The sequence below is a fragment of the Ammospiza caudacuta genome, chromosome 6 (genome assembly GCF_027887145.1).
Source record: "Ammospiza caudacuta isolate bAmmCau1 chromosome 6, bAmmCau1.pri, whole genome shotgun sequence".
NCBI classification, from domain to species: domain Eukaryota; kingdom Metazoa; phylum Chordata; class Aves; order Passeriformes; family Passerellidae; genus Ammospiza; species Ammospiza caudacuta.
Genome location: NC_080598.1, coordinates 13,312,117 through 13,339,958, shown reverse-complemented (window position 1 = coordinate 13,339,958; position 27,842 = coordinate 13,312,117). Strand labels below are relative to the sequence as shown.

At 50.3% G+C, this 27,842-nt stretch overlaps 2 protein-coding genes across 3 annotated transcripts in view; both read right to left on the bottom strand.

The window, feature by feature from the left end:
- Window positions 1–17,745, bottom strand: part of EPS8L2 (EPS8 like 2) — a 48,840-nt gene extending 31,095 nt beyond the window's left edge. For both annotated transcript variants that reach the window (XM_058806368.1, XM_058806369.1), the window contains exon 1: window positions 17,500–17,745. The gene's annotated coding sequence lies outside the window, so the exon portion shown is untranslated. The remainder of the gene's footprint in view (window positions 1–17,499) is intronic.
- Window positions 17,746–21,923: 4,178 nt separating this feature from the next.
- Window positions 21,924–27,648, bottom strand: TMEM80 (transmembrane protein 80). The gene is made up of 5 exons (XM_058807531.1): window positions 27,630–27,648; window positions 25,401–25,417; window positions 24,084–24,177; window positions 23,890–23,982; window positions 21,924–22,956 (listed from the first exon to the last, which is right to left on the bottom strand). The coding sequence occupies exons 1-5, from the start codon at window positions 27,646–27,648 to the stop codon at window positions 22,751–22,753; spliced, it is 429 nt and encodes a 142-aa protein (XP_058663514.1). The 3' UTR covers window positions 21,924–22,750.
- Between the last annotated feature and the right edge of the window lie 194 nt (window positions 27,649–27,842).

Here is a 27,842-nt window from a genome sequence, read left to right as displayed (position 1 = left end):
TATAACTGCAAGGGAAGAGAGACAAATCCTGAAAACAAGATATAATAAGATCTCGGGGAATTATTTGTTTTGGTATCCAAGCTCTTCACCTCTGCTGCATGTGTGAGCTGAAGGGAAGCCAAGGCAATGTCTTAAATTTTTTTTAAGTCTCTTTTGGAAAGTTCAGGGGCACTTCTGTGCCTGTGTCAGACCCTGCTTACCTCATGATAAGGTTGTCAGAATTCAAAGGTTTGGCTTTGAAATACTTGTTGCTGGCCTAAAGGAAAAAATTCCTCAGTGTCCTCAGTGGGATTTCCTGCAAGGGAACTGCTGAGTGTGCTTGGCATGTGCCAAGGGCTGCCATGACAGCCGTGGGCAGGCAGTGGAGCTTCCTCCAAGGGTTTGTCTTCACTGAATCTAGGCTAAAGTGTGTGTAATCCCCAGGGAACACTTTGGAGTCATCCCTGACACCTGGGATTTCCCCTCTGGAGGCTGACTATCTGCTGTAGGGCTTGTTGTATCATCAGCAGAGCTGCCCTAGATTCCTTACGTATCCGTATTTATTCCTCATGTTGGAACACTTGCGGTATTTTGCTCTGTGTGTTTCACCCTGAGGTGAGGGCAGAGAGAGTTTTCTCACTGATCTTATCAGAACTGTCAGTGGGATGTCAGAGGGATGCATTTATGAGGATGCTGGTGAAGTACTTGGCTGTACACAGACTGCATGGAGAACCCCAACATGTTCTGGGCTCAGCCTTCCAACTTTCAGCCTGTTTTCTGTCACAGTAACACATTCAGCATGGACACACTGCTAGAAAGGACTCTCAAGTGCATTTTAGTAGCTAGCATGTTAAATTCCCCCTTTTTTGTCTCTCTTGTGGTTGATACTGAAATCTCTATGCACACCTATAAGAGATAAAAATTCATAATCACATTAGAGTAGAAACTTGGTGGTCTGCCAACCCCTCTGAGTGTAATAAAACCCATCCCTGTGCCCAAGCTTGGATACCTGTGAATTTTTCCTCTGTTAATAGCTGTCTGCTGGTTTCCTTTTACATTCCTCAAACTGTTCCTATCTCCTGGATCTCTTTGTGCATTAGCATAAGATACTTGGAAAAGAGAACTTGGGCTCTTAAAACCCCCGCTCTGTTCTGTTTACTCTGTGCCACCCAATCACTTGAGTCCCACATGTGATGATAGCTGGGAGTGTTTCTGCATATTAGTGTCATATTTCTGGCTCCCTTTTTGTTACTGCCCCAGGGCCATGTCCTAATGTTCTGAAATCCAGGTTACTCCAGCAGGAATGTGTCACCAGGTTTGGCCTATGGAGCTCAGACCTGTCCCAGCCCCAGCTGTGAAGTGCCAGGAGGAACCAGGGATCCAGCTAAGGTCACCCTGGCTTTTATTTCTCCTTCCTATGCTGCGTCCAAAAAATAAACCTCTGGGATCTGCTCTTTGAGGAGCCCATCTGGGGCAGCCCAGGGTGGCTGCCAGAGGTGCAGACTCCATGGTAGTGGCAGAGGAGTCTGGTTTCATGGGTGAAGCAGGACCAGCCCTGAATTCTTCATCTCATGGTGATTAATAAAGTCCTGATGGGATCAGCTGGTGTCCTCAAATGATAAGCTAGCCTGGAAGGCTTCCTCTCTTCCGGGGTGCCTGTGTCCCAAAGAGGCCATGAAACTGGAAACAGTGCACACACCTGCCAAGTCAGCAGGTCCTTATCATGCTGGGCTCCCTTTTCTTTGTTTATTCCTGCTATTTTCCTATTTGCCCTTTGCTCAGCTCTCCCCACTGTGTTCAGGCCGTGGCCATGCTCAGCCTTGTGCCGGTCACAGTGAAGGTGTGGTGAAACCAGGATGGAGCCTCATGCCAAAGCTTTTAATTCGGCCTTAATTGCCAGATATTAATTGAATCTGAACTGGAAGACTGCAGGGGGGAAGGGCACATTCCTAAGGAGTTGGAGACTTTGTAATGAATCTGCTAAATCAAGAGGCAGCTGGGCTTGTGAAGGGTGAAGGAGGGCTAAGAGCACTTCACCTGAAATGTGGTCAGAACCAAGACACGAGAGATGAAGCTGTGGGCTGGCCGTCCCTAGGTTCTCTCTCCCCTTGGGAGCATCCTTAAGAGCTCCCACAGTCTGCAGCCTCAGCCAGATGTTGTCTTCTCCCTGCCCTGATTAGAGGGTTCTGCTCTCCCCCTTATCTCCCAGCAGGTGTGGCTGCTGCCTCCTCCTTCCCCAGCGGGAGCAGCGTAGGAAGGGAGGTGAGACACAAGTGTCACCATGCCGTGTGTGGCTGTGCAGGTATTATCTTTGAGTCTGCCTAATCAAAGCAAATTTCAAGACCATCTCCCACCCTTTTGCTGGTGCAGGACAGAGTCTCTGCTTGGGTCACCAAGCAAGGCAGCTGAGCCTTGCACACAAGCATGGTATGGAATGAGATACAGACTCCAGGAGCTAAACCAGGCTCCAATTCAGTCCGCTGCCACTGGAGCAACTACAAGGAAGCTAAACTGCATGGCTAAAGCCTAGCACCTTGATCTGGCCCAGGCCAGGAGGTCCCAGAGGGACTTAGGGAGGCCAGCCCAAATCAGTGCTGAAGGCCATCAAGGTGGGTGAAGACGTTGTACTTTAAAGCACAGGAAGCCCCACTCCCTGACTTTCCGGCCAGTCTTATCCTTGGAGGTCAAATATCCTCCCAAAGACACGTGGAGCCGTGACAGGAGCCTGGCATTGTCTGCACCACATTTCTGTACTTTTATAGCAAATGGAAGCTGGCCATGCATTGTTTTGGCTTTCTCTGAGTCTCTTTGAAGAGGGAGCTGTGACATTGATCCCTCTTCTCCAAGGGTGGAGAAGCACTTTGTGAAAGGAAAAAGTAATATCTCTTTCTCCTCTCTGGGCTGATCTCTGCTATTGTTTTACTTTATTTTTATTAGGTATAGCTCTCCCTTATCTGCTGTGGTCAGACTTCTTATAGGGCATGGAAAGGACATGAAAAATTCTGGATTCTGGGCAAAGACTGGACAATGTGCAAATGTGAAATACTAGTGGGGTTTTTAGGGCTATTATTATTATTATCATCACTGTTAATAACAGCAGCATCTGCTGTTTGTGGGTTTTTCTCTTCATGGGTCTAAGACCTTTAAGACTGAGACTGGGTTTGTTGGTATCAGAGAATATTAGGATGTGATTGTAGCAGCAAGGATTTATGCTTGTCAAAACAGAACAGTTTTTGCTGGCACAGTAGAAAAACATGGCAGAACCCCTAAAAACCTTAAACTAAGTGACTCGGAGTAACACCAAGGTTTTCCAAGTATACTCTAACCCTTGCCTGTGTTTCCATCAGTCATGCCACCAAAATCTGCCTGGGGCAACAGGACTTCTGAATTCCCCACCAGCCATGCTGAAGGGAATCTCTGCAGCAAGAGGTGATGGGGCTTGGGCACGGGGGAGATCCCTGGGATGGAAATGCTCCCTGGGATCCTGCCTGGGGTGAGGGGTCCAATGTAGCCCTGCTGTCTGTGTGTGTATCCTGTGCCAGGGGGATGGGCCAGGCAGAAATGCTGGACTGGCAACAGCCTTGGCAGTAACATAAAGCTCAGGAAGAAACATGAGCTGGCCACCACACGATGTTATCTCTCAGGCTTCTCAGGCCCACAAAAGCTGTCTGTTAGGGCTGCTGAGTGTTTTCCTACAGGAATGTCACACTGGAGAAAGCTGTTTGAGGGGCTGTGCTGTAAAGCTTGGGCTGCTTGGATTCACAGGAGAGCAAAGGAAGCACAGGCACTGTGTTGTGCGTGTGTCCTGCACTGCTCCTGCTCCTGCTCCAGACAGCTCCTCCAGCCCCTGGGAGTATCCCACCAGTTGCCACAATCTATCCTACCCTCTCTGATGGTATAGCAGGAGCTGGCAGGTAGAGAAGGCCACAATCCCACATCAATTCACTAACAAAACACCTTTTGGGCATTAGTGAGGCACTGGGATATGTGTGCTCAGGGCTCCTCATGAGACACCAAGAGTCCTAAATTCACACAGCCTGGTTTAGATCTCTCAAAGTGGTTGTGAGAGGGACCCCAGGAGCTATGGTTGACTTGAGGACTTCACATGGGTCTCTGGTCTCCTGGAACCACTCTTCTCGTGCTTTTAGTTTCTTTTCTGAACCTGCCCATAAGGATGGCTTCGGGGCTCTCCAGGAGAAACTCAGGGTCTCTGCCAGGAACATGCACTCATAAAAAAAATAATCTTTGGGTTAGTCAGAAAGCATCAGGAAATGCAAATCCAGAGCAGAGAGGCTGACAGCCAAACAGAGGAACAGGTTGTTGTTTTTCCTTGGAGAAGCAAGCCAAGATCTTGTCCCATCCAAAATTTCCAAACCCCGTTTTTGCAAAATCGGGCCTTGGTTGTTCAGCAGGACCAAGTCAGAACACCACTACTTAGAAAGTGGCAAGTCCTCTGTTTTTTCCTTCTTCCACCCTTTCAAGTTACCTTTACAGTGATGGAGCCACTCAGGATCATGGGTCCCTTTGGAAAGACACAGGCCTATGGAAGGAGGGGAGTGGAGTTCCAGGGTGTGTGTGGCACGTGCCACATTCCAGCAGAGGCAGTCCCCAGGTACAACCTGCCAGGTGTCTGAAGGATACACTCCCTGCTCTGCACATCACATTGTTCACATTGTGGAGATTCTCCAGAAGACAAGCACCTGGATAAATATAACCCAGCCCAACAGGTCTGGGCAGAGAGGAACCAAATGTTCATCAGCCTCCACGGCAGAAGTGGCAGCAGCTCATTTGGACTGAGGCATCTCAGACCTACAGCCACCCCCATACCAGCTTTGGTGGATCTTGACCCCCATTTGAATCCCATCTGGATTTCCTGTTGGTCTCCAAGGGGCTGAAATGGAGCCTCGGGAGCTCAGGAACACAAACTGGCACTACAGAGCAAAAGTGCCAATATTTACATATTCCTGATTGGAGATTCATGAACTGCCTACAGAGAGAATGTGTCCATGGTGATCCACAAGCAGACCTTAATTTAGGTCCCAGTCCAGAGTCCAGTGGCACTGCAGGCCATTGGTGCCCACAGGCTGGAGTGGGAAAGAAAAGATCTGAACCAACCAAATATTCCTGCCAGAAAGTAAAACATTCCTCCCAGAGTTACAACCAAAACAAGTCTGGACAGCGCCCTGCTCTATAAATACCCAGGGAAAATGCACAAATGGCCACAGTTTTCAAGATCTTGGGAAAAAAATGGAAGCTGGCTCCACTACCCCTCAGAAAGACTTGTTTGCAGAGTCCTGGTGCCGAGTCACAGCTCCTGGATTTACACCTTTCCTTTCTGTTGGAGGAATTCTGCAGGACCTGGGTGGAAGGAAAACAGGGAGCAGGTTTGGGCTTGCTGTGTGTCTTGACAGGGGTTCCAAGGTGAGCATTTTCCATGCTTGGGCTGCAGTTTAGAAAGCTAGAGAGCCAGGCCCAGAAACAGCACATTAAATATTAATGGATGCCTTTGGAAAGATGGAAGAACATGAATGAGCATTCCTTACATAAAACCTCATTAAATGGTTTAAATTAAAAGACCCCAGTTCAAAACTACCCGACAGGGAGAAAGTGTCATGTGAGTCACTTGTACTGCCCAGGAAGAAAAACCAGCATGACACGTTCCCTTGGCTTCCTGGGAAGAGAGGAGTTTTGTGAGGAAATTTGTAGCTTTTTCCTCTCTGTCCTGTTTTTGTTTTGTGCCCACACCTTCTGTGAACTAATCCTTCCCTAGCACCACCCAGCTCCTGGGAGGTGGGAGCCAAGGAGCTGTGGGAGGCTGGAGCTGGCCGTGGGACTGTCTAGGCAGGATGCAAGGGAAAGGCTGGATGGCTCCAGAGCCGCCAGGACCTGTGGGTGTAGCATGCCTGGTATCCAAAAGTTTGCTGAAGAAAGCACTGGTTGTTGTCATGCTGAAGGTTTCTCTGCTCTGCATCCTTATTGAACTCACAACCCCCTAAAATTATCCCCTTTTCCCAGCCTGGTGCTGTACTCTGGGCACTGGTTCACCAGCAGCAAGGGGTTTAAAGCTGTGATTTTCAGACATGGGAAGGATTTCATACTTTTGATGAAAGGGAAGCTTTTTCTTTGCTCTGTCTAGAAATCAAGACTCAGAGATCAGGCCAGTAAAAATAGGGAGTGACTCTGCCTGTGCGTGTCATATTCCAGAGCAGGACGGATAACAGCCGAGCCCAGACTGGAGAAGGGCATTAATCTGTGTTCAGGCAAAACACCAAAATCCTGAAACTGGCTGTATGCTCGTGTTCCTGGCTGCAGGCACCAGCTCTCAGAGCTGTTCCTCATGTGCACCTCCTGCAGAGCTGGAATATTTCTCTGATGGCTTTTCCAAGCTCGAAGGCATCTGTGGAACAGCTGGGAGACTTGGTGAAAGGCTGGCATCGGTGGGGATTGCAGACTGCCCAGCCCTGGAAGTGTCCAAGGCCAGGCTGGATGGGGCTTGGAGCACCCTGGTCTATGGGGAGGTGTCCCTGCCCATGGCAGGGGGTGGAACTGGGTGGGCTTTAAGGTCCCTTCCAACCCAAACCATCCCAGAATCTGAGAGGATGGGCTAAAGCTTGGATGGAGTTGTGAGGGTTCCTGTTGTGTCCCTACTGCTTCCCACAGTAATGTCACAGCTCTGATGGACAGAAGCACAGTGGAGTGGTGTTTGTCATGAGGAACAAAGCTCAGGACTGTGACATCCGTGCTGGAAGGTGGTGCTCTGTTTATGCAAAGCACCCACGACAAGATTGCTCCTTCCAGAAGCTTCAAAGCTGCCTGGTCCAACAGGGACCATGCTGATATCCCCTGGGTGATCCTGGTGGGGATCAATAATTTCTCACTAGGTGTGGGTGTACAGGTAGGGAACAGGTTGACCTTGCTGTTTGAGCTAATCACTCAAGTGTCTTAATTTTCCATTAGATGACTGCTGTAATGTGTAAGAACACACTGCCCTCCTCACATCAATCCTGTGCAGTCCCTACAGCCAGCCTCAGCATTCCTGCCTCCTTACCCCTAACAGGACAGCTGTAAAGCCCAACAGATGCATTTGGCAGGCAGACTCATTTTCCACAGTAATTCCCAACCTTTAGCCCCAGGCAGAGCATGATACACCTGACCATCCTTGCCTAGCTACTTCCAGCCCAAACTGGGCTGAAAAGCACCAAGCAAAGCTGGGGTTGTGGTTGGTTCCTCATCGCCTCAGGAGGGGCAAGAGGGAGTCTTGTTTGTCAGTGCACTCCCCATGCTGACTGGTTCATGAGCAAGAGAGAGCAGCTGAGATCCAAGGGACCTTTCCACTACCTCCTCCTAAGGAAGGACATTTTTGGTCACTCCCTGAAATGCTGATTCACTTCCCTGGCAGAGATTCAGGCATGTAGCAGGGCTGTTGGTGTGCCAAGAGCTTTTTCTCTATTAGAGAAAAGCTGTTATTAGGCTCAGAGCCACTTTGGGGCCAGGTTTAGCTTCAGTTTGTCTCCAGCAATGTCAGCTCAAACTCTCTGGGGTTAGATGAAGATTGGTAAATCTGCAGAAGTAATTGGGTAATCTGAACTAAAAATCCTTTTCTGCCTAGGTAGGAAAGTCACAACATCCCATCTTTCCCCAAAGAAAGGGAGAGGGTTGCAGCCCATCTCCCTCTGCCCATACCAGGGAGGAGCTATTCCACTCTGCTCCTGTTCCAAATCTTTGTCCATAGCAACAGGGGTTTGGAGCTTGGGAAGTTTCATTTCCTGCTCTAAAACTCATCCTGGGCTTTTTGTTGGGAGGGTGGGGCAGAAGAATTAAGGGAGGAGATTCATCTCTTAAAAATCCCATTTGATATTTAAGGCTTTTCCAGCCTTTTTAAGCTAATGATTACAACATTCACTGCTATCTCTTCCCATCCTATGTTGTGCTTCCTACTCATATCCTGCTGGGTATTTTTGGCTATTTGTAACAATTCATTTGAGCTAAACTTGGCACATGGAAAATCGGCTCTGAGTGTCACTGCAGGAAAACATCCAGTTTAACCAGCTCAGTGGTGGCTCCTGGAGATGTGGTGGGGATCAGGTCAGTTTTTGGTCTGAAAACATCACTTGAGCTTTTTTAGTAGTAGTCTATTGTAGCTTTTTCCTTCTGTAGTTGGTATTTTCATATATATTATCATGGTAGATAAAATTTTAAATGGAAAAATGGTGATTTATCCCTTCCCATTCACCTCTGAAAGGCAGAAATGGGAGTTCATGAAAAGGGATTTCTGCTGTCCATCACTGATTTGTTTTACATGCAAAATGCTGAAAATTTTGGATTTTCACAGAGTCCCTATAGGAACCATAATATCCATTGATGGTACAAAACACGTTCTACTTCAAAATACTCACACCCAGCTGAAGGATGCCCTGCTCTGTTTGTGGGGTCAGAAGACAAGATGTACAGTCACAGGAAATCACTGGGTTGATTTCCAATGTTTGGGCTTTCAGTGAAGCTGTGGACAGGACCACATAAGGGTTTTTCAGCCTGAACATCCAGTTACCCAGTAACCAAAACAGTCCCAGGAGAGCTCATTCCAAAACCAAAATAAACCCCATTCCCTTTGCCCTTTGTTCTGTATAGAATAGAAGGATGTGTGAGGCTGGGTTTATCAAAATAATTCAAATGGCAGTTTCTAATCTTGCGGTACAGAATTGTTTTAACAATCTTGCCACAAAAAAAAATTTAATCTCTTGCAAGGGCGAGGAGGAAAAAGCACAATTGGTCCATGCAGAGGCTGGGATGGGAGTCTGAGCTGGGCTAGGAGGAACCAGACTGATTCCAGGGCTGGGAAGGGGAGAGAAGAGTTTCTTGCAGTGCCTTAGAGAGGAAAGGCTTCTCTGGCCACTACTGTGTGCCCACAGGGTCTTTGGCATGGAGATTTCCAGTTCCAAAGGCTAAAGCTGTGCAGGGCACATGAAGGGCACATGAAGAGTTTCTGCTCTGGGAACCCCAGCACTGTGGAGCAGGTTTGCCCAGGGAGGTTGTGCCACCTCATTCTTGGAGATTTTCAAGAACAGTAGGAGTGAACTGTGCATCCTGCTCACCTCACCAGAGGTGACCCTGGTTGAGGTTGGACTTGAGATCTCCTGAGGTGTCTTCTGGCCTGGATAACCCTGTAATCCTCAGAGGAGGGGATGAAAGGAGCAAGAAATCCCTTTTATGCCAGGTGGGCAAGGTGTGTGTGGAAGGATCGGGGCAGCTGGCACGCAGTGGGGCCAGCACAGGCCACGTGGGTGCTCCTGCAGCCAAAGGGGAGCCAGGTGGTGTTACCATGACCTGGGGTTTAAAACCACTGAATTCTCCTTGCTGGCCTGACTGTCACTGGGGTTTGATCCTTAAATGAGCCACAGGTTTATGCATCCCCTCTGGAGCAGAGAAGGGCTGGCAGGAGCAGAGTTGTGCCTGAACATGCACACTGGAGAACCTGGCATATTCTGGGAAGGTTGTTCTGAAGGGAGGGACAGGGGACCCTGAGAGCACAGGAATATCTGTGGTTTGGGAAGGACAAAGGGCTGTTGCTGGTGCTCCCCGGCCAGGTGCTCCTGAATCCTGCCCTGGGGCCTACAGCTGAGCTCATGGATGCTCAGGGATGTCATGAGCTACCCAAGTGCTCCTTTAGCTTGGGTTGTCAGGAGGATTCCAAGAGAAGGAGCTGTGTGTCCATCACCCACATGGCACTGGAGCAGAGCATGGCCTCTGTGGGCAGCATCCTGGCAGCCACAGGCACCTGGCAAGGGCAGATCATGTTGGAAGCAGCTCTGGGAAAATTCCAGGGACTGCTGAGGATGGTGGCAGCCCAGATCTCCCCCATAACCTTCTCCTGCTCCACATCATCCTTCTCACCTCTGACTGTTTGCTCACCAGCGGTTGGCAGGCAGGGAGAAGGGACTGGGGAGCAGGAGTGTCTCCAGGCTCGTGCCAGGTGTGGAGCAGATGTTCTGGGACCTGTCTGGTCTAGTCTGCACGTGGCTGTGGCAGGGCTTTGGCTGCTTGGCTCGTTTCAGGCCTCCCTTCCTGGGCTCTGACTAAACCTGTACAACATTTCCTTCCACTGAACAGTCACTGAGGCCAGAGCTCCTCTCCTCCCTTCCGTCCTCCCCTAGGCTCAGAGGAGCCAGGAGCAGCTGCCTGAACGTGAGGTGGTCTATCACCTCTCCCATCACCTGCCCTTAGTTCTGCTTGGTGGCATGCTGGGGACACACATGGCTGCAGCACTCATGGATACCTGGAGGAGAAGCCAGGAACAGGACAGAAGCACAGGAAGCCTCTCTGCATTTCCCAGCCTCCAGCAGTGAGAGTGAAGAGCTCCTGGTGCCCTTTTCCATCCCTGAATTTCTCCAACTGCATTTGCCCAAGCTCTGTAAACTCTGGCCATCCTGAATGGCCTGTGGCAGGATGCTCCGTGCTTGGCTCTGCACGGTGCTCTCAGCCACCTCCTTTTGTTCCCGCTGCACTCACCAGCTGCTGGTTTCATGGGATGCCCCCCAGCTGTGTCAGCAGGAAGCAGCTGGTCCCTCATTCGCTGTCTCCATGCCACAGGCTGTATCACAGATCTCAAGGAGAGCAGCATCTCAGTGACCCCCTCCCAAGCTGAAGAGCACTGGAAGTTTCAGGGCTGAAGTCACAGATACAAAGGCTGCTCCTGGTTTGTTTTTAAGCTCAGAGCAGACACAGCAGCAGCAAAAGGTGCTTCCTTGTCAAGAGATTGCTCGGGCAGCCGATGGCCCAACCACACCTTGGGTGTTACCTGCAGAGACCAGCAATGAGCACAGCTCTGGTACATTTGTTCTCAATTTATCCTGTTGAACCTGCTCCTGCCTTGCTCTGTGCAGCAGCTTCTCTGACAGAGGCACAGCTTTTCTGGCTTTTTTTAAGCTTCTGAAACTTTATCAACCTATTTTCCAAGCATTAGCAACTCACAGCAAACCTGACAGTCTTGAAGTTATCCCTGAGAGTCTTTCATGCTACTTTTACACTCCTGCCCTGCACCTTCTGTTGCAAAACAAACAAGGGGGAAAAATCCAACTCAATATTTTCCTTGTGTTTTGATTCTGGCTTGAATGCCAGGTTGGAGTGAGCATATACCTGGATGCTGGACTAGAGCCTTCCTTCACCAGCTGGGTTTCCTGCTATGGAAACTCTGCAGGGCAGCTGGAGATTCCTAACTTACTCTCTTTAGGAATCATGGAAACATAGAATAAATAGATAGAATCATAGAATCAGCCCTTTGACTTCAGTGGGTCAAAGTGTCATTTCCATGGCTCAGATGTACCACTCCCCTCCCACAGTTTGGCAGGGTTTCTGCTCTCCTGAACTGAAACAGAAGTGAATCAGGAATGTGCCTGCCTGCATGACCAGGTCTCAAACCCATCAGGAGATCAGGCAGAGATGCTGGTGTGCAGGTGCTGCAAGGCTGCTTCCCCCACCAGCCTGAGGGCGTGGACTCTCCTCTCATGGGGAAGTGGATCATGCCTGTTAAAGTCCACATAAGTCCAACCAGAGGATTTGTTTGGGTGCACCCTCTCCATCTCAGAAATCCAGCCTGTGTCACATATCAGGGGAGAGTGTGCAAAACCCTTTTGTGGTCTGTACCTGGACTGAGGAGCCACCCCTACTACCTAACCTTACCTCCACTCCTGCACAGGCTGCCTGGGTACATGTTATTGCCCTTCCTTTTCCAAGGACTTTTGAAAGTCCCATATCTCAGGCCAGAAGCCATGCTGAGAGCAGCAGGTACCAAAAACAGGACAAACTGCCTGGCTGTGTGAAAGTCAGAGTTACAGATTAACCCGCGGGAATGGCCACAGACAAGGCCATTTGCTTCTGCCCCAGAGGAAGACATTAATATCTTCCCAGAGAAAAGAGGTTTTAATTAGTGCTCCCTTCTGCAAAGAGCCCAGCTCTCCTCCTCTGTCTCCTCAGCTGAACACAGCTATAATTAAGAGGCAGCAGTGTCAGGAATGAGAGTAGGCTCCAGCCTATGATTTATTAAGGAATATCGTGGGTGCAAATTACCTTTCTCTCTTCTCCTCTCTCTGGTGATTTTATGAAGTGAATTTGCTGATAAAAGGATTGTCTCAGGCTCAGGCAAATGGACACCTCTGTGTTTATCTCAGCACAGACAGTGAAGTCACTGCTTTGCCTCCACATAGAGTCGCCACTGAAAGCTTCAAACCTGATTGAAGCTTTCATAAATTGAATGGTTCGGGTTGGAAAAAAGTTCCATTTCCCTTTATGGAAAATGGACCATGCCCTGTCCCTCCCTTCCACTAGGCCAGGTTGCTCCAAGCCCTGTCCAGCCTGGCCTTGAGCACTTCCAAGGATGGGGCAGCCACGGCTTCTCTGGGCAACCTGTGCCAGGGCCTCAGCACCCTCACAGGGAAAAAATTCTTCCCAAAATTTAATGTAAAGCCACCCTCCTTCAGCTTAAGGCCATTCCACCTTGTCCTGTCACTCCATGCCCTTGTGTAAATGGCACAGAGGAGTTTGGAGTACCTGGAATAGTTTGTATCCACAAGTCACAATTCTGGCTGGCAGCACTGGTGGGACAAGGATTGACCCAAGAGAGTCCTGATGGTGGCAATGAGGAATGAGTGACAGACTTGGACAAGCCACTGGCATGTCCACAGCAGTGAGGTGGGTCAGGTTTGGGATCCACCTTGTATTTGCTGGTGAGGGAATCTGGAGCCACCTTCAGCTCTAGTTCCAGCAGCCAACATTTGTAAGAGATTCTCAGCTCCCAGATGATTCCCACTTCAGTCCATCCTGAGTGACAGGGTAGCTAGGTGTAAACAGTCTGGGGGAGGGTGGTGTTGACTCAGCCTGATCCCAATCACATCCCACCAGCAGCACTACTTCACTTTCTGAATCAGCTGTGGTGCCTGAACTTTGGTTTATTGCCATTTGGATGGGCTGCACTTTACCTTTGTAGGATATAGATCTGGACAAGTTGAGACTGATAAGACAGAGGAAGGGAAAAAAGAAAAAAGGAAGCAGGAAGGACTAAACTTAAATTCAAATCATGAAAGCTTTTGGGAGTCAGTGCCCCAACCAGAAACCAAAACTAAATAACCAAAAATAATAACCAGAAAATTCTTCCTGTCCCACTCCAAGGCAGTGCTGGAAGACCTCAGACCACAAATGTGGAGTGTTCCTGTTCCACCAGCCATGGAAAGTTCTGCCTTCTCCTGGGGCAAGGCTAGGTTGGAGGCTCATGAGGGCTCATTTTGTGCCACACCTGCCCATCACGACAGCCAAGGATGTTGCAAAATCCCATCCTGTCACCTTGAGGGTGCTCAGCTCCTCCATTACAGCTGAAATTGCTGCTAGAAGCTGTGGCACTGTCCAGGGAGTGGAAAAGAAGAGGTGAATAGGTGGGCTAATACCTCGACAGTGAAACCCCAAGTGTGGACTGGATGGGGGAATGTGCCCCTGACAGTGGAGATGAGGATTTCCCACATGTGAGATGTGTTTGCCCATCTCAGCAGGACAAGGAGAACCTTTGTGGGAGATGCTGGTGAGAGGGGTTGATTTGGACCCTCCTCTGAAGGCAGGGATGGATGTAAGGGCACAGAGCATCCCAGGAAGGGTCGAGCTCTGTGACAGACAGGCTGGAGCAGCCCAGCCTCTGCCACCAGCCTCTTCCCTTGTGAGGGTTCCTGCATCCCACTGTGCCTGCAGAAACAGGCACCTCCAGGCCTCACCTGGTGCTTCCAACCAAACCAGGGCCCCAGCAGCTTGTCTGGGCACTTCAGTCCCTGTCCCAGGGCAGCTGAGCAGGCAGAGCCTGTGACTCCCCACTTCTTCCCGGGGGTTGGAAGCTTTTGTTCTGTTCCTCAGCAGATCCTCAGTGGCAGTGAGCACGTTGCAGAAACGCCCTTGGGAGCACTTGGGGAATGGGAACAAGGGCTGGGCTCTCCTGAGGAATTGCAGTTCAGGTGGATGGGAAATATCTCCAAACCGGTCCAGCTCAGCTACACACCCTTCCCTCCCTTCTTAATTGCAATTCTTCCTAATTTATCTGGATTACCAGGAAGTAAAATGCCAGGACTTTTTTGGTTACCCCCCTGGCATCGTGCATTTCAATTTTGGAGGCGGTACTGTCGCCAGCCCAGGAGAAAGGAAAACTCTCTCTGCCTTGGGAAAAGACAAACCCTCACCTATGTGCAGAGGCGGCCATGTCCATGTGGGAGCAGCTCTCCCTGGATCCCCTTTCTCTCTTAACACCTAAATATTTTAGGGATGGGTGGCAGCATATTTTTCCCTGACCCTGACATATTAAATACACTACAAGCAGACAGATATACTGTTCACAGCCTCCCCACTCCATGAAAATCCTTCTGCTCTGCTGCATTCCTAGCTATGGTCTTGTGGGCAGGTGGAGATCCAGAGCCAAACTGTGCTCTCAGGTCTCCTGGGCCTCCTTGGGGGGGTTGGATCTCATCTCCTGCATCTCTCAGGTGTGGTACAGTGCCTGGCACCATTTCTGATGGTGCAAGGATTCCCCTACAATGCAGTCAGATGAGCAGGGAGGGTTTCCTTCCCTTCCACCCTTCCCCTCCCTTGCAGTGGGAAACATAAACACCTCCTGGGTGGGTAGATGGGTGTTTCTGATCATCTGCAGTGCCTTGGCCAAACAGGTGGTTCAGGAGTCCATGCTGGCAGAGCCAAGTGCTGTTGGAGCTGCTGGCACTCCATGGGAGCTGCCATGCCAGGCAGACACCGAGCTGCTCTAGCAGAGTGCAGGAGGTCATCCCTGTCGCTCCAACAAGTTGTAGCAGTGGACTTTACTTGGCATTTCTGCTTGGGGATCACTAGGCTAGGCTGGAGAATTTTCCAAGGGTGATTGTTTTATTGCCAATGACACCAAACTCACAGGCTAAAGGCCGTGCATTCCTGTCCACCCTGGAGGGAAGGGCAGCGCTGCTGACTGCACTTGTGGAAAGGAGTCATGAGCCCTGATCAGCCCCGTTCAAGGACTAAAACACTGAGTCTTCTTCAAAACCACAAACCTGCTCTGGCCCAGGACTTCAGAGAGAGCATGGCACGGAAAGGAGAAAGCCAAGAGTATCACAGAAAGTGCTCCAAAGCAGCAGTCCCAGATCCAGCCCTCTGGGAATAATACTCCAAGAGTCCCCCACGCACTCAGGACTTATTTCATATGGATGTTTCTCAAGCCCACACAAGCCAACACATTTGTTCTCCCTGTTTCACTCCTTTCCTTTTTGCCACAAGGACTGAAACCTCCCCAGTCCTACAGTGCATTAGTGTCTCTTCTGAATCTTTCTTTTCCAGAATGATCCCGTGACCCTATGAAAAGCATTTTGTTTGCCAGCACATTCCAAGCCATCTCATCCAGCGGCAGATGCCAACAAACCTCTGGCAGGTTTGGCCCAGCAACCATGCCCCAGCAGGGTCTCCTCTCAGGATCCACTGGCTGAGTGACCATAGCAGAGCAAGCAGGACAGGGTTCCTCCTGCACAACCCTTCCCTGTCTCTTCATGCCCTTGGATGAATCCAGGCAGGCAGCCATGACAATTTGTCACAGCCTGACAAAATGGTGGCTGCTGTGACATCACCAAAGACAGCATCTGCTCTGCAGTGTCCTTCACAGAATCATCATGCTTGGAAGAGACCTTTGAGATCATCTAGTCCTACCCTTGACCCATCACTCCATCCATGGGAGTTGGGCAGATGGAGACCCAGGAGCAACAACCTGCCGGGCTATTTCAGGCTCAAGGCTGGGCTTTGTCACTCTGACTGATGGGGAGTGGTTTGCAGTCAGCAAAGGTGGGCACTGAAGGCACATTCTGTCTGCCCCTGCGATACCTGTCCTGTGGCTCAGAAGACATTTCCTCCTGGCACTGAGCAGGATCCCTGCTGCCCTCCTCTCTCATGGTGTCTGTGTGCACCCTCACATGTGGGGTGATGGCAGAGGGGCAGAAAGCCAAGGACTCAAAGCTTGTCTTGGCAAACTGCTCCATGGCCCCGCGCGAGCAGTGCGCGCACGTCACAGCCGTTCTCCAGCGTCACTCACAGCTGCTCCCTTCCCGGGACTTCACCGACAGCCCGTTCAACAATGCTGGTGCCAAACTTTTCCTTGGGTGCCCAAAAACATCCCCTGTTCCTCTAAGCTCTATGATTACGTGACAAAGCCACCCTGCCCTGATGAATGCAGCAGAGTAGATCATGCTCCAGACTACCTGGAGAGCTGAGGCACAGTTGGGACAAGACGAGCTCCTTCCCAAGGCTTCAGCTGCGGAAACCAGCAGCAGGAACAATGCAGGCCTGACCACAGTGGATCTGAGCTGCAGTGTTGTCCCAAACACCAGCTCAAGCCTTGGTTTTAAACATGGCCAACCAACAACCTTTGCCTCTCACAGACACCTTCCCACAGTGGATCCCAAGTCCCTCTTCCCAGTCCTGTTTTAAAGGGCTCCTTGGTTCAGCACTGCTGCCTGCCCTTTCTGTCTGTGAAGGACTATTTTTCCTTCCTAATCAACCGAAAACTCACAGAGCAAAACAGAGCCAGGAATGCTGTTGCCTGTGGCATCTGCAGGCAAAACCGTGCGTGGGTCCCTGCTGTATCAGCTGGGGGTTGAGCCTCTGTCTGTCACTTCTTTACTCAGAAAAAGTCCTTTTTGGGGTACATGCCAGTCAAGTTCAGGCACTCCTGGATGAGCAACTACCAATGGATCTGATCCCTGCTTTTGGAGCAGCCCAGCAACACAAGTGTTAACTCCCTGTTGCCCTAATTACAGCAGGGCAATCAACGAATTTTACTACTGTGCTGTGTCACAGTTATTTCCAGTATTTGAAAATAATGTCAGTCACATCATTTGTCCCTGAGCCTTGTCCTCAGTGGAGTTTGCACCAGCATTTTCCAGGAAAATAAGAGAAAGGGGATGGGAATGCTGTGACTCGTTAACGTAGATGAAATCTCCTCAGGAGGCAGAGCTGTCACGAGAGGGAACAGGGCAGCTCCGAGCTTCCCTCAGTGCTGAAATCGAGTGGCAAATCCTCCCAAGATGAGGGGTAAGGAGAGCTGGCCGACCAAAACCAGCAGCTCTTTGAGGGACCCGGTGGGGAACGGCCTGAAATTCTACACATTTCCCCAAAAGAGGAAACCCCGAGGTTTGCAAACAAACAGCTGCTCAAAACTACGTCTCTAGACTTCATTAGGAACAGAAAAAATGCCTCGTTCTGTGCCAAATGGACATTTTGCTGCCAAGAAAGTGCCACCTACTGGATCTCACCCGGTGGGGAATCACCAGGACGGGGAAAAAACTCAGAAAACACAATGCTAGGAAAAGTACGTTTTTTCATATTTTTTAACTAAAACAACAGAAAACTACATTGATAGTTCTCCCAGCCGCAACTCCTCTCCGGCCACAGCAGAATCAGACAGACTTTTGAAGTGAATAAAAGCTGGGGAGGGGGATGAAATTTTAGGATTTGCAAAGAGGGACTCACCGGTGCTGAGAAGACGCTCTCGTCTCCCGCAGTTCGCTCAGCTCTCGTGAGTTCTCTCCCAGTTTCCCGTGCCTTCCTAGTTAAATCCTGCTGCCATTCTCCAGCAGTCAAGCTCCGTGTCCTGCCTGCACAGGCTGTGAGCCCGATGCCCCGAAGGCTGAAGGAGAGTGAGTGGGAGGCAGAGCCCACCCGGCACCCCGGCCTGGGGGTCCCTTTGCCGTGGCTCCCCGCTGCCCTTTCCTGCCGGCGCCGCTCGCTGCGGGTGTCTGAGAGCAGGTGACAGAGGTTCCTTGGCAGAGGAGAGAGGAGGGGAGGGATGTGGAGGCAGCGAGAGGTGGAGCTGGGACCCGGAGCAACAGGTTACTGTATAACCAGGAGCCGGTGGCCCCGGGAGCGCCGGGGGCTGCTGCAGCCTTCGCCCACTCCCCAGGCAAGGCGACCAAGAGCCCAGGAGGGACGTGTTAAACTTCGGGTTTCTTGCTCCCGAGAACATTTTGTACCCAATGGGAAGGGTGAAGGTGGCGAGGGGAGGTGAAGGAGTGCTTGGAGCTCAGTTTCCATCGCCGGTGAGGGAGGGGACGTGCTGCCCGACCGCCTCATGGGGGGAACAAGGCACCTTTTGTGCAGTCCAGGGCTCTCCTCAGCGCTGGCTCGCCGCTTGTTTTCCTCCAGCATCGCCCCTGCCTGCTCTCCGTCCCGACGTCTGCGGCAAGGAAAGGTGTTGGGAGACGGAGGGAAAAGGCAAAGCGTCCTTTCTCTCACACTCCCCAAAGCAATCAGGAGCAGAGTCCCCTTTGGGATACCCCCTCTGTGGCACTGCACTCCTTGGGGTTATGTGGCCCCAGCACCTCCATGAAAGACAGTAAGTTTAGATGGGATACTGGGAATAAATTCTTCCCTGTGGGGATGCTGAGGCTCTGGCACAGAGAAGCTGTGGCTGCCCCATCCCTGGAATTGTTCAAAGTCAGGGCTTGGAACAACCTGGGATAGAGGAAGGTGTGCTTGGCAGGGAAGGTACCAGCTGGGTCATACCGATGGCAGGGTGGGATCATTCTAGTTAGCCATTCTTCTTCCAAAACTGAGGCTTTTGAGAGTGTTTTTATGGTGCAGGTGTCCCCCACCATGCCCACGCTGAGTGTTGAATCACTGCCATGTCCATGTGAAGTGAGACCCCATGTTGCTGGCCCTGGGAGGAAACAGCTGTAAGTGCGACACTAGGGAAAGAAACAAGGAAAAGCTTCCCCCTCAGGACAGAGGTCTGGGAGAAGCCCAAACTCCTTAGCTTGACATTTGCTGAGTTCCCCGCTGCCGTGGGTTTTTTTGAGGGGCTTCTGCCCAGCGCAGGGCCTGGCCCGGGTCCAGGCGCCGCACGCCCGGAGGAGCCGCCCCGGTGAGTTCCTGTGGGAGGAATGCGGCCGGGTGAGCCGGGCGGGCAGGGGGAGAGCAGCTCCCTGCTGACAGCCGGCATTTCTGCAGCTCGGCTTTGACAGCGCCACGACCTCTCCTGCTGCGGGAGAACACGAACCGATACTCGCTGTGACACTCCCACCCAGCGCCCCGTCATCCTCCTCGCCAGGATCCCCGGGGACAGATTGTGAAAATACGGCCAGCCCCAGGAAAGGCAGGATTTAGGGAAGGAATATCAGTCCAACACAAGAGAAATGCAGTGGGAATGTCAGCTGTGCTGGAGGCTTCTGAGCCTCAGCAGCCAGAAGGTTTTGTGCAGGAGATCTCTACTCCCTGAAATGCATCACTGGGGTATTTCAGCAGGACTGCTGGGCTGGGCTGACTTTCCTGGGATGCAAACAGGGAGTTGACACGATGGTGTTTTAAGGCACTGCTTCCTATCCAGCTCCACATTCACAATGAGGACAGGGCTACTGTGAGCTGCTGTGCCCCACAGCAAATCTCTTAACTGCTCCGCAGAGGCAGCAGCTTTTCCTCTGGGCAGGGAAGAAAACCACAGCAGAGCTTATTACACCTTCCCAGCTGTCCCACCTGACAGCTGGTGCCGGTGGGGGTGGGCCAGAGGCAACTGCAGAATCATGCAATGGTTTGGCAGGAGGGAATCACCCTGTGGTGTGGTGGTGGTTCCTGGCATGGCTCCCAGGTGTGGAATCAATTGAGTGCGTGTCCTCGACCTCCCTCCTTCACTGGAGCACCAGGCCACTGCAGAGGGACATCATAAAGTCATGGACCCATAACACCCTATCTCCAGAGGGACATCATAAAGTCATGGACCCATAACACCCTATCTCCCAGTATCTCCAATTTGGAAATCCCGGGAGGCTGACTTGCCTCTCGGGATCAGCCTTTTAAATCAGGTTGGCGGCAGACACCCCTGTGATGGCTCGAGAACAAAGACTTGTCAAGTAAACACCACCCAAACCCAGCTCCTCAAAATATGTGTTCCTCTAAATTTTTAATGCTGTTTGCATCCAACTTGCTTGTCCTGTTTCAGAAGGGCTGGGCCTCGTAATTAAAGGCTCCAGCGATTGTATGTCTGGCAAATGTCATCAATGGCTTCACTATGTGTGCCCTGCTTCTCCAAGCACTGGGAACGGTTTGGAAAGGAGCTGCTGGTTAGGGAAACTTCCTGAAGCTGATTCATTTTGAGTCTTTGTACCACCTCGGCATCAAGAGATGCCACCATGAAATAAGGGACACCAATACAATGACAATTCCCATTGAAAGCCTGGAAATACTTGGGATGGAGTTCCCAAGATGAAGCTTCCAGGCTTCATCTTTCATCATAGAGCACAGGGCTGTCAGCAGCAGCAGCACCCCACAAGAGTTCATGGACAATTTTATCTGGAATTGGAAAACTGCAACCAGAGCTGTCCTGCCCTTGTGAGAATGCAAGTCCAGGTTGGTGCCAGTTGAGCCCAGCAGGCACTGACAGCCAGTCAGGGCTCTGAGCAGTTGCAGCCATCAGGCTCTGCCCTGAAACGAAGCTAAAAAATTAATGTTTGTTGTCCTATGTGCATATTTACCCCATGCCTCACTATCACTAAGTACTGGCACTCTCTGCTGATCCTTGTTTTTCACCCGGGCAATGGGAAGGGAGCAAAGGGTTCACCATGTTTTATAATTCATATTTTGTGTTTATTTTGTTTGTGGTGATCACTCAAGAAGGTGAAGCACAGGAGCTGTGACTCAACATTAACCTGTGTGACCCTGTTTGCTGTATCACCTGCATTCAGGTAAAAATTCCACTTTGCAATATTCCTTTTAGAACCTGTCAGTTGTTCTGTGGGCAGACCTTTCTGTAAGGCAGGTGCAAACACCAGGAAAAGTTTGTGCTTTTTTTTGTGCCCATCCAGGAAGAGTTTTGCTTGTGTGCTTTGATCGTTTATGGGGCAGGGACAGCTCGGTATATTGGTCACTCCTTGGAACAAGCATGTGATGGCACATTCCATCATGCCAAGCAAATCTGGGAGGACAAATAGGTGGGGGCTCCATTCAGGCAGATTAAGCCCATAAACATTTGGTTGTTCCATTTCCTGGGTGCTCCTTAGCCCCAGTTCTGCTGTGATGTTTCTGTGGGAGCAGCAAGGGCTGCCTGTGCCCTGGCTTAGCAGGACCTGTCCAAGGGGATTTGTGCCAGTGGGGACTCTGACTGTGACTGCCAGGTGGTGGAATGTGAACAGAACTTGCTGTTACCTGGCCTGGGAGTAGAAAGGTTAGCGTTAGATGGGACTTAAAACCTCATCTCCTCCTATCCCCCTGCCAAGGGAAGGGACACCTTCCACTAAATCACATTGCTGCAAGTCCCATTCAGCCTGGCCTTGGACACTTCCAGGGATCCAGGGGCAGCCACAGCTTCTTTGGGCAACCTGTGCCAGGGCCTCAGCACCCTCTGAGTCACAAATTTCTTGCTGGTATCTCATTGAAACCAATCCTCTTTTGGCTTGACACCACTCCCCCTTGTCCTGTCACTACATGCTCTTGTGAAAGGTCCCTCTCTTTCTTGTAAGCCCCCTCTAGGCACCAGAATCCTTAAGGTTGGAAAAGCCCTCTGTGATGATCAAGTCCAAGCACTGAATGACTGAGGGATGAAATTGGCCCCTTCCACAGAAGTTGTGTGTGTTTGTGCCTTTCCACCCCCACCAGAAAGCAAAGAGCAGTGTGGCTGAGGTGCCACAGGCCTGCACCCCACAATTTTCAGCCCCTGGTGATTGCAAATTAGCTCAGACCTTCCCAGGGCAGGAGAAGGGGCTACACACAGCAGCAGGATCAGGATCAGAAGAGGCTTCCACACACATCCAGGCTTGCCCAAGTCTTCCTTTGGATGACTTAGCTGGAGCCCAAGATCTGAACAAGATTGCTCTGCATTTCAAACACTCCTTAGATCTAAACCATTATTTATTTGAATGAATAAATAAATACAAAAATAGGAAATTCTGAATATAAAAGAGGCTTCTTCAAAAACCCAGGAACTCCCAAAGCTTTCCATTAACACATATTTTTGAGACAATAAAAAAACTCTGCACTCGAACCCGTCAGAAGTTAAGACAGACTTGAATATAGTAATTTTTGAAAAATAGTAGAAATAAGCACATTTAACACTGAATAGGAATAAAACTGCCAACATTCTGTTGGACTTTCAAACAGGACAGAAGGGAGAATGAATGGTGAATGGTTTTGTTCATTTTAAATCCATCCTGTCTAACCAAACATCCCTTCACGTAGTAAGAACTGGCTGCCAAACCTTGTGGCTTGGCTCTCCAGGTATGCACAAAACCCAGTTCCACTCTCCCCCACTGGGATACATCAGGTTCTGCCCTACTAAAGTCAGGGAAATTACCACTGAGGTCTGGAAACACAAATGAGAGCAGCAGAGCAGCTGTGCCCTCAAACACGGACGTGTGCGTGGCAAGGCACAAGTGAGCCCTGGCCTGATTCATTTCTGTGTCACTTGGGCTGCATGTTGCTCCTGTGCCATGAAAACTGCCACCATGCCAGCAGCACTGCCTCCTGTCCTGTGCTGGGAATGGACATTTAGTACTGACCCCTGCTGAATGCCAGAGTGTTAAGCATTTTGTGATTCACCCCTTGCCTTTGCCCATAAATAAGCCAGTGGTGGACAGCATCACAGAGCTCCTGAGCGGGACATCTATGTCCCCAAAACTTCTCATTTAACCAGAGAGAAGCTTTCCAGGGTTTTTCTATCCAAAGGAATTCAGCAGTGGACATGAAGCCCCACTCTCTCAGAGAAGGAATGTGTGGCAGGGTGTGGGAAGGGCCGGGCTCAGCTGACAAAGGCAGCGATGGCCGTGACCTTGAGCCCCGACTCGAGCGCGTAGGCCGCGAGCAGCACGGCGTTGAGGAGCACATCTGCCCACAGCACGTAGCTCTGCCACAGCAGCAGGTACACACACAGCAGCACGCTGCCCACCGTGAGCCCCAGGCTCAGCCCCAGCGGCCCCTCTGCTTCCGTCAGGTTACCCTTGAAACCTGCAAGGAAACAGAAACCAAAAGTCCAATTTGTTCTGACAACAGCCTCAGGTTGTAACTCGAGAATATTCCTGCTCAAAAAAGGCCCCGGTTCTGACTTTGCTCTTACTGAATCCTAAAAAAGCTCAAAATATATTGAAATACCAGCCTGAATCAAAGCTCTGCCAGGAATCAAACAACAAGCCCAACACCAATGGACAATCCATTTCAAAACAGGAAAACTAACCAAAGTTAATCTAAATAAGTTTGTCAGTTGATAATCACAGCCAGGGAATCTCTTCTTACCACAGAGAATCAGTTCTGAAGCTGCATCATTCTGAACACTCAGCTTCAACCATCAAACTCTTCCTGAGCCCTCCAGCCCTGCACTGAATGTGGCGACCTCGGTGCACTCCGGGAGTCCAGTCCTCATTTTCAAGTCTTATTTCCTTCTAACCTATTCCTGTTCCAAATGGCTGATATTGTGAACAAGCTGTCCTTCTCTCTTCTATGCAGCTTATTTCCAAGCTCAGTTCAGTAGATTTTGGTGTTTAACTACATTAGAGTTGAAACCCACCTCTTTATTCATGGATCAGGCTCCATAAATACACAGAGAGATTTAAAGCAGTGGAATAAATCCAGCTCTAAAGCCACTCAGATTGATTCAAGGGCCCCACCCTGCATAAATGCCTTTGGAATATTAGGCAGATTTTAATAGTGATTTGGGTTTTTTAAAAATTGGACTTGAAGAAGTTTTAGCAAGCTTTGGACAAGATCAGGAGGCCCTTCCCACCCTTCTGTCTTAGTGAAAGGAAGGTGTTGGTGCTTGCAGGTATCCTCAGGAGAGAAAGGAAAGGTGCAGGGGTCTCCAAATATCTGCGCAACTGACAGCCTCCATTTCCAAATGATTCATGTTACAGATTACAATCCAGTTGCACTGATAACATGACCTACCCAAGTACAATCGAGGCACTTCCAGAATGGCCATAAGGAAAAGCACGGCAAGATCAGGAGCCAAAAAATCATCTGGATAACTGAAAACCTGACCTGGAGAATAAACCAGAGTAAATAAAGCAGGAAGACACAGCAGGACAAAACCCAGCTGTGCATCAGCACAGCCTGCTCTGGGGACATTACCTGCAACTTACTTTTGTAAATAATCATTGCAAGAGTTGCCAAGAAGTAGAAGATGTAATAAACCCCATTTACATAAAGCAGGATGTGTAAGGGAAGCGATGACAGCTGAGAACTGTTGTTAAGGATTTCTCATAGCAATGAGGTGGGGTCTCTTCCATAAAAACACCATTTCCCAGTAACCCCAAAATACACTGCACTCCCTCTTTATACTGAATGGTCCAGCTATGCCTGGCTGTGGGGAGGGTTCAGGAAGGAACTTGAGGCTGTGAACACCACGGCCTGGGATAAAAGCCTGCTGTTTCAGGCTTGGCTTTAGTTCCCTTTTTAAGGAATTTTATTTGGACTGCAGTGGGGCATCCGTTAGCCTGAGGAAGCAGGGGGGATGCATGTGTACACTGCCCCAGACTACTTCTACACTTCTCAGTCAGCCTTGAGGAAGTTGACAGAGAGTTGGCAATCTCCATCAAACTTGCGTTTGGAGAAGAGGTGGCTCTGTGCAGCAGCCAGGCCTTGCTCCTGCCCACAGCATGGAAATGCTTTGCTCCATACCTGTCTGAGCTCAGCTTTGAGATGCAAATTCCTAAGAAACAGCCTTAATTCACTCCCCTCTCTCCCCCAGCCTTCTTCAAATCCTACAAATATCTCCAAGCAGGGATTTCATCCCAGGCATCTTTTACAGGAACTGCCCATCCCGCTTCTAAACCCACCCACGCGCCGTGGATGGATTCCAGTTCCCAGAGCAGCTCATTTTATTAACACAGAACCAGGTTTTGGGGTTTTTCCAGTTGAAGGAAGGTGGAGCAAAAAATTACTAGATAGGTTCTAAGCATGGAATTCTCCAGAGCCAAGGGTGTCTCCTCCTTGGAGGTTACTTGGATCTTGGCAGGAGTAAAGGTGGGGTAACTTACTGTAAGAGAGGAGGAAGTTACTACTGAGGGCTGCTTACTACTGAGGGCTGCTTTTACTACCCCTTGTCAGCTGTGTCAGCTGCCTGTGAGCTGTGATGAAGGGGGTGTGTCCACCAGTCCATAAATGCAATTTTTAACCTCCTTTCTGAAGAAAATTGGTTAAATCATGACTGCAGGGGGGCTAAAGAGGTTTCTGCAGGAGCAGGAGTCCCTGAGGAGCAAATCCCAGCTAAACCTGCACCAAACATCTCCCACTGGAAGCGACGTGGTCCCAGTTATGCTTCCTGTGGATGACACTGACAGAAAATTCAGGAGCACAGACCCAGCAGTGTGCAGTTACTGGACAGAAGACAGGAATCCACTTGAGGCAATCTTCTCCAGGAGTCTTGCATGGAGGGAGCAGCGGTACAGAAAGGATACAATCTCTGACGTTCTTCCTTTCCATGGAGAAGGAGAAAACAAAGAGAAGAAAATATGTCTAAATCCAGAAACATTCTAACAATGGTATCTAAATTCTGAGAGGAATCTCTTTTTTCATCTCCCAGGAACATTTATTTTGTAGACTTCAGGTTCCAAAAATAACCTTTTCAAGTAGATGAAGTCTCAAATAATTTGGGGAAAATCCCTACTGGGAAAAGCCACTTTCATTGAGGAACTTTAGGCTCTTTCAAAGCCTGAAGGAGTGCACAGACATTATCCAGAACTTGTTCATCCTGTCCTGTCCTAGCAGATGACACTTCATCCCCTCTAACTATGCAGGAAGGAGGTGAACATGGGATCCATTTGCTTGTAAATTGTGAGAAAGTTTGTGGAGAACACAGGGCTCCCGGGTTCCTCTAAATACCATCCCTCCAAATGTCATCACTCCAAACCAGTTCCCTTCACAAAGTCATTCCACATCCAACCTCAGTGTGTTCACAGCCCACAGAAATCAAAGCAAGTATTCCCAACCAACACATTTCACTTTTATCCTTATTATTTTCTGCAAAAATCACGTAAAATTCCCATGCAACAGGATGGCACCAACCTACTAAAGCACCTCTTGAGTTCCTCATTAATATTCTCAGCCTCTCAGACACATGAGAAATTGCACAGTTGGGATTTCTGTTCCAGGGAGAGTAAAACCTGTGAAAGGCCATTTCATCTGTCTCCTCAGGGATAGCTCATCATTGTCACACCGCCATCCTCATCCCTGTGTTCCTGAGCTCAACATCCTCTTCACCTCAGAATTTTATGCATTTAGACCCAAATTAATTCTCCCTAACTCCAGGCAGCTAATTAAGGTGTCCAGTTTGGGAACACAGTGAGAACAGGCACATTATTTTAGGTGATTCATGTGTCCATGATCTGAAATGTCTCCTGGACCTGATCCTCTCCTCTCAGCTCTCTGTACAGGGACCGGGGGCTCCAGCACTCATCCTGTCCCTTGGGAGTGACAGGACAAGGGGGAATTGCTTTGATACTGGGAAGAAATCCTTCCCAGGAGGGTGCTGAGGCCCTGGCACAGGGTGCCCAGGGAAGCTGTGGCTGCCCCATCCCTGGCAGTGTCCAGGGCCGGGCTGGATGGGGCTTGGAGCAGCCTGGGATAGTGAAAGGTAGATGAGTTTCAAGGTCTCTTCCAACCTAAACCATTCCAGGATTCCATGATTCCATGTTCATTCAATATTCAAAACTGCAGCTACACCACTGATGCTGAATTGTATGATAGTCAAAGCCATGGAATTCCCACAGGGAACTCCGAGTGAATTCCCTCAGGGCAGTTCCCCATCTTTATAAGTGAACTCTTCTTTCCTAAATCCTTTCCCGGAGAGGGCAGTGAGCCTCCTGCAGCTGCTCCAGGCGGGGATGGCAGCCGCAGTTGCTGAGGATGTGCTGCCTCCCTCCGAGCGAGCGGGACATTTCACAGGGATAAACCCCGAACCCCCGAGCACACAGAGCCAAGAGGGATCATTAAACAGCCTGAATGTATCATTTCAGTGCTTTACCCACCAAAATCTTGGTTATCTACCCAGCCTGGTGCTGATTTTAGAGTGAGTGACACTGAGAATGGGGATTTGAGGTGGAACGTGGCCCATTTTCAAACAGAAAGGTTTCATTTTTAACATAAAACTTTATTAAAGGCAGAGATGTGGTTAGCATCGCCCAGAGTACCTCATTGCACAGTCTTGGGATTAGGATATTTTTTATGAATTCAGCACAAATTTTCTCAGCCACCTTTATCTACTCCAACCAAAAATTTACATTTTTGGGAGTAAACTCTGACCTCGGCGAAAGAGTTGGAAACTAATGATTTTGACCACATTAAGGATGAAATTTTTCCCCTCTGAATCCCAGCAGTTCCTAAACTGAAGCAAAGATCTGGATTATCACGAGGCGTCTCTCGGCCTCAGGAAAGCATCTTTCCCGGGGTCAAAGTGCTCCTCAGCCCGCACATGCGCTAAGCCCCGGCTCGCGGCGCCACCGGGATCTCCCCTGAGTGCCGGGATTGTCGCGATATGCCAACGGGGCTGGGCTCGACCTCGGCCCCGCCTCGCTCTAGTCGTGTCCCCCCGCGAGAGATCACCTCTAGCTCGGTGGGAGACAGCCCCCCGCGGTGCCCCGGAAAGGGCTGTCGTGTCGCTGTCGTGTTGCTATCGCGACACAGCTCACCTCGGCTCGGCACCGCCATCTTGACGCCCCCACCCCGCCCGCCGGTCCTCCGCCGTCCCGGCAGCCCCCGCGCGGCCACTCGCTCCGCCCACCCGCCTTCGGGCGCGATCGGAGCGTTCGGCCCGGTTCGGTCGCTTTCGGGCGGATTCGGGCGCTGCCCGTTCGGGCGTCTCCGTTCGGGCCGGCGAGCGGAGCTCGGGCGCGATCGGAGAG